The sequence below is a fragment of the Lycium ferocissimum genome, chromosome 7, assembly GCF_029784015.1.
Source record: "Lycium ferocissimum isolate CSIRO_LF1 chromosome 7, AGI_CSIRO_Lferr_CH_V1, whole genome shotgun sequence".
In the NCBI taxonomy this organism is placed as follows: domain Eukaryota; kingdom Viridiplantae; phylum Streptophyta; class Magnoliopsida; order Solanales; family Solanaceae; genus Lycium; species Lycium ferocissimum.
In genome coordinates, this window is record NC_081348.1 from 21502579 (window position 1) to 21513498 (window position 10920).

Here is a 10920-nt window from a genome sequence, read left to right on the forward strand (position 1 = left end):
AATCAAATCAAACCGCTAGTCGATTTTTTTTTGCGATTTGATTCAATTTATCGATTTGGTGCGATTTATCGATTTGGTTTGTATACATACAGCCCTAACAGTGGGTATGTTGTTGATGTTCAACAAGTGAAGTTCGTGAAAGGTGAAAAGTGACATACAAGTCCTTGAAGTTCAACACCCAACAATGGAGCTTTAGGCCCCAGAAGTTGTGAAAAGTGAGATACAAGCCTCTGATTAATTAATTTATTCACAAGAGAACCCAGCCTTCACACTCGCTAACCGACGTCGACGCGGTCCATATTTTAAACTCTCTCTCTCTCTGTCTCTCCGTTACAATTTCAAATTCTAAATTGGATCCGTTGGCCTTTTCTCTCCTTTCTTCAAATCGCCGTTCATCTATCGATCAATTAGTAAATCGCAACTCTCCGATCAATGGAGAATCTAATACAATTGGTAAACAGATTACAGAGAGCTTGCACAGCCCTTGGTGATCACGGTGAAGAGAGTGCATTGCCTACCCTCTGGGATGCCCTTCCTTCCATCGCCGTCGTTGGTGGCCAGGTCTAACCATTCAGATCTCTCTTTTATATCCTTCTTACTCTTCTAGAATCTTCCGATTTCTAATATGCTCTTCATGATGAAATCACTATTTTGTTGAAATCTAGGGTCCCGATCTAGTATTTGTTAATTCTTCAACGAGTCGGTTGTACCTTCATTCGGTTGGTAATTTTCGTTCATGTCGGAATATCTGATTATGCCTTGTAGTTTAGTGCTGTCTTGTTTCTCTGGTTTTGACTTGACATCAAGTTTAAGAAAGTAATACGTAGAATGTACTAAAATGTCCTTTAATCTTGTGGTTTTAAACATGCCATGTGGAAAGTGTTAATTAAAGAGTTACCAAAAAAAGAAAAGAGTCATTCTTTTTGAAACAGACTAAAAATGAAAACAAGAGTAATTCTTGATCAAGTCGGTTGTAGCTTCATTCGGTTGGTAATTTCGGTTCATGTTGGAATATGTGATTGCTGTCTCCATTTTATAATATAGAGGCTTAATGTGAAAAAGAGCCTTTGTACAGATGAAGTTTTTGAGCTGCTGGATGTTATTACGGTAGTGCGAAAAACTGGTATCTATAACCATTTCTTCTTAGATTAATGGTGAATATTGGGTACTGTAGCTCACTGTGTTTCAGCTTGTGAACATTTATGTACATTTATCAGTTCCTTTTGACTCAATTTATGTTTGTCTGCACTCTGGTGGTTTTGTAGCGGCGAGTTATCATGTGTCTTTGGTCGGATTATATGTCTTAAACAATATTAGTTGTGTGCTTAATGTGAAGCACTCTTGGTTAATGATTTGCTGGTTTAGTTATATTGCTTAACGTAATATTGTCTATGGCTTATAGAGCTCTGGGAAGTCTTCAGTGCTTGAGAGCGTTGTCGGAAAAGATTTTTTGCCTCGCGGATCTGGTAAAAATAATGTCTTCATTATTAGTGCTGTTTAGATAAAGTTTTTATTAATACCGGATCACAAGAAATATTATTAACATATCATGTGCAGGTATTGTCACTCGTCGACCCCTTGTCCTACAGCTTCACCGGATAGATGAGGGTAGAGAATATGCAGAATTTGGACACCTTCCAAGGAAGAGGTTTACTGATTTTGGTGAGTCGTTGGACAATGTATGCCATTATTGTGTATGCAGTCCTAATTTTTACCTTCCGCATGTATCACCTGATATACCCAGTGTACTGTTATTGTCATCTTCCTTCTAGTTTCATCTTGCTTTATTGTCCTTTTGATCTAAATCTTGTGTATCTCTTGTTCAGCTGCTGTGAGAAAGGAGATTGCTGATGAGACTGACCGAGAGACAGGCCGTAGCAAACAGATATCCACCGTACCAATTTATCTCAGTATATATTCTCCCAATGGTATGAAGAAATTCACGTCGTTCAGTTTAAGGTTGCAATTGATGTACTTGTGTTGAGAAAAGAAGTGATTGAACCTTGTCATGGCTATATATTTAAAATTCGAATTTTAGTGATCTTTTGTTTCATTGAACCGTACAACAACAACAACAACAACGACAACTTCACGTAGTGGGGCCTGGGGAGGGTAGAGCGTATGCAGACTTTACCCCTACCTTTGGGAGGTAGAGAGGCAAATATTTTGCAACAGTTAATGCAACTAAACAAACTTTCCGTTTGAGTATTGACTAGACAATTAAAGTATCTTGGGTAAAATCTCATATAGGAGAGCTTTGCTGGTGAACCGTAGTTGTGGTGTATGCTTTAGTGGAGAGCTTTTCAAAATTTATCACTTGTCAAGATCTACTCGATGTTGAATATGGTGTTTTTGACATTTGTTTCCTATTGGGCTATATCTTTAATTTGAGTTGCAGCCTTTTGTTGGTGCCAATTGTGTCCCTTTTTTCCAGCCATCAGATTATGTTTGTGATAGTCCCTAATAAACACTATCTGCAATGGTTATTCCGTGTTGTATATTTCTGTTTGTTGCTCAGGCTTTTGACAGCTGAATTTTGATTTTGGTCATGCCAGTTGTAAACTTGACACTCATAGATCTTCCTGGACTTACAAAAGTAGCAGTTGGTGAGTTGTTTGTTTTGAATCATCAGTTTTAGTTTATCTTTTGCCTTTTTCCTGATAGTAGACTATTTCTGAGTTAATTCTCTCCATTTATTCAGAGGGGCAATCTGATAGCATTGTTGCGGACATAGAAAACATGGTTCGCTCTTATATTGAGAAGGTTAGTTGTACTTTTTTTAATTATAAAAGTTTCTATGGGCATTCTTCAAGTGTCTTTACATTTATGGGAGCAATAATGCAGTATGTAGTTTGAATGGTCATTTTGGGAATTTCAAAATGGAACGGGAAATGGCATCAAGGCTTGGAAATGGAATGAACATTGCATTCCATTTTGTTGTTTGTAATTCCTGATTTCATTTTGGATTTGTGATTCCGATGTTACTTCCTTTCCCGCCTGGACATTGCCATTCCATTTTGTTGTTGTTCCATTGTCCCAAACATGCCATAAATTATGAGCGGTTTACTTTCTATACTTTAAGATGTTGGTAAATATATATTGTCTTCTGAAAGGATCGCAGTTTACTACTTGACATGTGCAGGGGTGTTTTTCTTATTCTATTTTTTTTTTTTTACGTTGCAGCCGAATTGCATTATTCTTGCTGTTTCTCCTGCCAATCAAGATCTTGCAACATCCGATGCTATTAAGATTTCTCGTGAAGTAGATCCAAAAGGTTAGAGTTAGGAAATGTCCTCTACTTTGCCTTCTCTTTATCTAGCTTGCTTGCTATATTTGATCAGTTATGTAAATTTGGATTGATGTCAAATAGCTGGATCTAGTTAATCAAAATATGAGCTCTTTTGTATCGGCTCTTAAAATAATTGTCCACGCTGATGGTGATGACAAGGTTGTTCTTGGTTTTTGTTTTTGTTCTATTCTTTCACGTGATGTGGGACTCTCATGAAAGTAAGAGGATGGAATGATTTCAACCTGCTTGCTCCCCCTTATACACGGGTGTTTTGAAGCGCGGTCCTATTGTACAATACCTTTTATTTAGTGCAAGTTATGTTTGAAGTACATAAAATTTTATTAAGCTTTTGTTATATGTCCCTTTTCTTCCTGATAAGCAATGAACAACATTTCTCATGCAATATAACCATTAAATTTGACAACGGAAGACCTGGATTTCAAGGAAAAATAAATTTTTTACCAAGGAAAGAAAATAGAACTGAGAAGAGAAAAATGTTTTTTTAATCAGGGAGAGATAATATTTTCTTGTAGTAGCATTCATGAAGAGATAATATTTGCACTTAACGAGTTATCACCGACGAAATTAAAGCAGGTGTGGAAATTTGATATACCACACATTTGCGGGTGAGTTTAGTAATTGAATAAAGAGTCCCTGTGATAGGTTTTCCAGCTGTTCATCTTCTGAAAGCTAGTAAGAGTGGCTGGTTGAACCTGTGAATCTGATGAAAGGTAGTACGATTGGCTGGTTCAACAAAAAGCCACTTAGAGGCTAAGTAACCAATCCATTAAAGCTTTAGGACATCTAATGTTCTTCATGTTGGTATGTTAGAACGGCTTTCTTATCTTGAACGCATAACATCCGTTGCACAAGACTACACAAGCTTCCTGATTTCTGTTTATGTGAGAACTACATTTTAATTTCTTAACCAACTACAAATTTAATTTCTTTCCCAATTTTTAACCTGCTTATTAACCCCCAGCTCCATGGTGCTCCTGTTCTAACTCGTTGCCTTACATCTTAAGCGTGGAGAGTCTTTCAAGCATGTAAATTTTGCGTTTCCTTTGATTTAACAAAATGAAAGACCATCCAGGTTGGCCTTATTATCTTAACCAAAACTCTGTGACTATTAGTGCTTTCAAATAGGGTGTATAATCACTTTAAGGGGCACTTTCTGGCTAATGATTTCTTCCTTTTATTTGAATGTTTATCTTTGTTTTAGGCTTTCAGGGGCTTCCTGAATTGTTTTTCAAGTATTGACATTTGCAAAAATTATTCCTTTTACAAATATGTATAAATATTTTCTTATGACAGCTCAAATAAAATATATCACTATTATTATTATTATCTTATACACATACAAAATTATGGGTTTCTGACTCATTCAAAATATTATTGATTGAGCAAATAATGTAGCTAAAGTTTTTGCTCGAATCATAATCTCTTTGCGTTTTGCTTCTTTCTTTATGTGTTCAGTTGTGTAGTGATACAGTAGTCCACACTGGCTCTTATTAAGTACTGTTTGAGTTAGTTTGCATTATAAATTGTGTTATATTGAGAGTGATTTTGGAAATGAGATGATAAATATTGCCGTTTAACACTGTGAAAGGCTACTTGCCTCAGGGGAAAGGACGTTTGGTGTTCTGACGAAGATTGATCTTATGGATAAGGGTACTGATGCTGTTGATGTAAGTTTGTTACTTGGTTATATAATGTTACTTCTATTTTTATTTGTTGGGTGGAAGTATGTTTGCACTAAGCATGGCCTAGATTTAGTGATGTTGGAGCTCCATTGTAAATGGTTTGTTTGATATAGTACTTTTAGAAGAAGCTATACTTGGGTTACTCTTGAATTTTTGGTCTTGGATAAAAAATCTATGTTTTAACTTGTAAGTGGGTCTCGTAAATGATTGGGGGAACTCATTTATACATGAAGTTATTGACAAGTCATGCTTTCCGTTGATAGTTAAATTGGAGTACTCTGGGGAAGAGTCCTCCGTTGACAGATCCCTGCTATCATCTTTGATTCAATTTATTTAGACCAAGTTTGGACACTATGCTAATTGAGTTCAGTAGGAGCTGAAGAAATGATGATTTTTGTCGATGTTCAGTGAAATCCAAATCCATACTTTTGGCATCTAACAAGGGTGAAGTAGTATATATGTGAATCCAATCCTCATTTGGTTAGACAGAACAAGAGGCCCCACTTTCTGTGGCTAACATAAAATAAGAATGAGTAACAGGTGTGGATTTGTCTCCTCCACTGAAGGCTTTGAAATTATAGTAGGTTTCTTGTGTATTTTGAAGGATCTCTTCAAGAAAAATGAAGAGTCTGGGTAGCATGCTTTCTCAAGTATTTCAAATACGTTATCTTTAAAAGTAGTTTCTATATAAAGGAAAAGGTTGTTTAAACGCACATGTCAAAGTAAGAATGATTAAACAAAATCTCAATCTGCTGTTAAGTGAAAATATATCAAACTGATCTAAAATCTTATAAATCTATTGTTTCTAATTTGATAAGGTTAGTTTTGACTTCACTTTAAGGATTTTATTTTCAAAGACAATGGTGAGGCATGGTCCTCGCAACAGCAATCCAAAATTATTTTTGAAGTTGTTCAATTTTGCTGATATCTTCCTGGTTTATGTGAAAAGGTTTGGTTTATGGCATTGGTTAGGAAACAAAATATGCCTTTTTGGGTTGTATTTTTATGCGAACTACTACTGTCTATATACTTTGAATTTGACTAAGTGAACAGCTCTCCAGTAAAAAATCTAAAGCAATAGACGTGATTTGATTTCAAGGATATAAGATGCAGTGAAAACATCTTTAATCCTGCTTTTTGAGTTCTTCTCTGAGCATTTCAGAATACTACCTTTTGGAATAAACTAATACTGTAGTTGATAACATTTCTTTTTGCCGCTATTATGTGAGCAAAATTAGTAATCCTGTCTTCACATGTGCTGCAAACTGAACTGTCAATTGGATTAGATTCTTTTCTTGAAAAAACTTTAGAGCCACATTGAGGTGGTTGTCACACTTTATAAAGGTTTGCAGTGGTTGTTATGTTAAATCATCTTCTTGAATTTTCAGATATTGGAAGGAAGAGCATATAAACTACAATTTCCGTGGATAGGTGTTGTCAATCGTTCTCAACAGGATATTAATAAAAATGTTGACATGATTGCTGCCAGGCGTAGAGAAAAGGAGTATTTTGCTAGCACCCCTGAGTACAGGCATCTTGCCAACAGGATGGGGTCAGAACATCTTGGGAAAGTTATGTCAAAAGTATGTTATATTCTCAAAGAATGTTTTTTCTTATTCTGAAATGTTGTTTAAGTGCCCTTGGTGCAGAAACCTTTTTAATTAGAGCATGTTCTCTCCCTTTTAAATTTTATTTCATGCGCCTCTGAGGAAAGTCTCATGATAAAGTTTCCTATAACTTCTTCCGCGACATACTTTGTTTTTGTTGGTGCCCTAAATGAAGCTTTCGAGGTCTTTACTTTTTCCTAGTTGACTTAGACATGATTTCAGTTTATTCAAAGTACTAACTGTTCTGTTTGATTTTCCGGATTCATATTTAGCATTTGGAGGCAGTTATCAAGTCAAGAATTCCTGGTCTTCAGTCACTTATCAACAAGACCATCATTGAACTAGAAAGTGAATTGAGCCGTCTTGGGAAGCCCATTGCCACTGATGCTGGAGTAAGTATCATCTTGAATTTTCTGTAAATTGATTATCAAATTTTGCGAGACAGATTTTACTCTAGCTGTAATTAGTTGGTTCTCTACTTTCCATGTTAGCTTTCAGAATATATGTTTGCTTTCCTGTGGCTACGGAATGTATGTGATATCCTTGTTACCTTTCAAAAAAATGCATGTCATGTCTTTGTTACATATGTTTACATTTACCAATGCAGGGAAAATTGTACATGGTTATGGAAGTCTGTCGTACTTTTGATGGAATCTTCAAAGAACATCTTGATGGAGTGTGAGTATTCCCTGCTGCTTCTGTCCTTTTAATCTTGACTAATTAACTATGCTGCTTTGTTTTAATCTTATTTGTTGCAGTCGACCAGGTGGAGATAAAATATATAATGTCTTTGACAATCAACTCCCAGCTGCATTGAAAAGGTTGCAATTTGATAAGCAACTTTCAATGGAAAATGTAAGGAAACTTATAACTGAAGCTGATGGATATCAACCACATCTGATTGCTCCTGAGCAAGGATATCGTCGTCTTATTGAATCCTCCTTGATTTCTATCAAGGGTCCTGCTGAAGCAGCAGTCGATGCGGTACAAAATTATATCTCTCTGACATGCTTTTACCATTACAACTAATGAGAGCGCTCTGCATGAGCAATATCAATTAGCTTTGTTCTTTTCTCTGAGTGTTAAGCATCCCTTCTAGGTCCCCTTTCACTTCTTCTTTGTCTTCTCCTCTGCCTTTTCTTGATTCTCATTCCATCTCTGTTTTAATTTGTGGGGTATGATAGAAGACTGTTGAATTTGATCTGACTTTGAACTCTTGAGGCGCAATGGCTGCTCGCTGTTGAGTGCGTGATAGTTCATAGTAGTATTTAGGACTAATGTCGCAAATAAAAATCCTAATGTCTGCGATTGTCATTTTGAGTTGCTTTGGTTTAAGTCGATTTGAATTTTTCTTAGTATTTGAGACATTCTTCAAGAAAGATGTAGGCTAAACGTGAATGGGGATGTACATGCAATGTTACAAACCTGGAAACCAGTTGTTTCTCCTTAGAAATAAGAACTTGTGAGAATGAATTCATTTTTCTTCTGGATGACAAGAATGAGGTTTTATTTATGTGTTTGTTGTATCATTCTAAAAGTTGATCTATGTCAATCCAACAGTATTTAAGCATCAATTACGTTAGGCCTAATGCATAAGCAGCCCCCTAAACTTGTCCCTCTTTTCCATTTTGGCACCTCAACTAAGTGTTGTTCCTATTGAACCCCTAAACTCATTCTCCAGTGTGTCTATCAAACCCTCTGAATCTGATTTTTATTAGAAGCAGAAATTAAATTGGGGAAATGAAGGTGGAGTAATATTTTAGGCGTGGTAAGCTATTCTTTACGACATGGATGTGTCAGTTTCTGCTGGTTTTGCTCTTTCACTACCAACTTAATTAAGAGCTACTCCTTTTTTCCCTCTCAATTGCTGCTAATCTTAGCTAAAAGATGGCATAATTAAATTAGAATATATATTAGCATGTTGCTACATTGAAGATGGAATACTATGTAAGTCGGATTGTGTTTGATAGATACACTTGAGGACGAGTTCAGGGGTTCAATAAGAACAACACTTAGTTGAGGTGCCAAAATGGAAAAAAGAGGCAAGTTTAGGGGGCCGCATATGCATCAAGCCATTACGTTAATATGTTTCAAACTGAGATAAATTGGCAGCTGCAATGTTGTTAAGTGCTTAATGGTGGAAGAGAACTACTCGTGTGGAGTATTTTGTACTTGACCTTATTTAATTATAGTAACGTGAAATACACAAGGGGTTTTTGTTCAGCGTAATGGCCTAATGGGTACATTTTTGTGTAGTTGAGCAAAAATAGTTCTTTAACTATTTCATCTGCAATGCTTTTCAGGTTCATGCTATATTGAAGGATCTGGTTCACAAGTCAATTAGTGAGACTTCAGTATGTTTCATTTCCCGTTTTAAATTACTATTCTGAGTTTGACATATATGAAAGGCTTAATAAACGCATGCTATAAGTCTCCGCCATTCTCATTTAGGATTCTAAAAATTCATTCTGGTGACTGGTGAGTTAAGCAAATAAACCCCAGTAACGCATTCTGCTCGGTGATTCCAACATGGAAAAGTCAAAAGAATTCTCTTGTTACCATGATTATATTTTTTTAAACAGTGAAAGGGGCTATAAATGAATGCATGTACTGGGCCTTTTGTTATTGACAGGAGCTAAAGCAATATCCCTCTCTTAGAGTTGAGGTCAACGCTGCAGCTGTTGAATCATTAGAAAGGATGAGGGACGAAAGCAAAAAAGCAACTTTACAGCTTGTTGAAATGGAGTGTAGTTACCTGACTGTAGATTTCTTCCGGAAGCTTCCTCAAGATATTGAGAAGGGAGGGAATCCAACACATTCAATTTTTGACCGATACAATGATTCCTATCTCCGAAAGATAGGTGGGTTTTGAATTAGCTTTTGTCCTTGAAATTGAATGGTCTTCTGAATTTTGCTGTTAAATGACTGGCGTTATTGCGTGTAAATTATTTTGATTGTATCCCCTAATGGGCTCTTTTCAACAGGATCGAATGTCTTGTCTTATGTCAATATGGTTTGTGCTAGTTTGAGGAATTCCATTCCTAAGTCTGTTGTTTATTGCCAAGTACGGGAGGCCAAACGCAGCTTGCTCGATCATTTCTTCACAGACTTGGGCAAGAAGGAGGTGAGAATTTTTGCACCTCACTGTTCAACTAACCTGAAAACTCTTTTCTTGCTGGGGAAGTGTTTTGGGTGGGTTTGGGGTGGGGGTGGTGGACGTTGTTGTGGTGTTGGTGTGGGGTAATCAGCTGTGGGAGAAGAGAGAGTAACAATGATGATGATTTTGATGTATAATAATCTGTGCTCCACTTTTCAACTTCCTTATTTTTTGTTGCAGGGTAAACAGCTAGGTACTTTGTTGGATGAGGATCCAGCAATAATGCAGCGCCGTGTTAATCTAGCAAAGAGACTTGAGTTGTACAGATCTGCTCAATCTGAGATTGATTCAGTCGCATGGTCTAAATAGACGCACACCTTTATTTTTCTTCAGTTTTTGTTCATCATGATTGGAATGTAGGGATAGGTGGCCTGTGATTCTTTGCTTCGACATATGATTCTTTCCATGGTAAGTAGGATGATATATAGTTTAGAGGAATGCTAGCAGTTCCTGTGCCTCGTCTTATTTTGCAGTACTTAAAGCCAAATGTATCGACTTGATATTTGACATTTCATCTCTTGCTTGTATGGGCCAGAGCATATATTGGATGTGATGACCTTAATTTTTCCACTCACTGAATCCAGTTCAATTTGGATGTCACTTTGATGGTATGATTTTGCCCAAGCAGTGGCTTGCCGTTTCTGTTTCTATGACTCTTGTGATGTCCAAGATTGTATGCCTACTGGATACAATGACTTAAAAGATATGGTTGCTAAGCTTGCTTGTTTGTGAAATGAATTTTAATAATTTAAATGAGCAATTATTGAATTATGTTTTCTAGTTATGCTCTTTTATTGGAAACAAAGGGAATGAGTGGTTGAGGTGAGTCCATCTGTTCCTTTTCCTAGTGGGCAGGTTCACCAAGTATTTGTGCTCGTGTTGTAGACTGATCATCCAACTCTTGGTGTGATTAGGATATCAATTTGTTGCTTTTAAATGAAAAAAACAAAGATAATACAAGTGGATGAACAATCTACAACTCAGTATATTAATAATAATAACAAATTTTTATAGTTAAAATATAAAATTGTATGTTTGATTCGTCAATACGATAAGAGTTTGACTAGCTATATCGAAGTTATTGCTTATAAAGTGATTCGTGTAGGAATAACTGTCGTTGTGCTTGAACAACATCGAAAAATGTTCAGATATGATAATCTTCAT

The 10920-nt window shown here is 36.3% G+C and overlaps 1 protein-coding gene across 1 annotated transcript; it reads left to right on the forward strand.

Moving 5' to 3' along the window:
- Positions 1 to 236: 236 nt before the first annotated feature.
- Positions 237 to 10326, forward strand: LOC132063769 (dynamin-related protein 5A). Its single transcript, XM_059456481.1, has 16 exons — positions 237 to 561; positions 1403 to 1466; positions 1558 to 1662; positions 1827 to 1928; positions 2556 to 2606; positions 2702 to 2763; positions 3184 to 3274; positions 4913 to 4977; positions 6381 to 6575; positions 6872 to 6991; positions 7207 to 7277; positions 7358 to 7583; positions 8903 to 8953; positions 9232 to 9460; positions 9584 to 9723; positions 9937 to 10326. Exons 1-16 carry the CDS (start codon positions 433 to 435, stop codon positions 10063 to 10065), a joined length of 1830 nt encoding a protein of 609 aa, XP_059312464.1. The 5' UTR covers positions 237 to 432; the 3' UTR covers positions 10066 to 10326.
- The last annotated feature ends 594 nt before the right edge of the window (positions 10327 to 10920 follow it).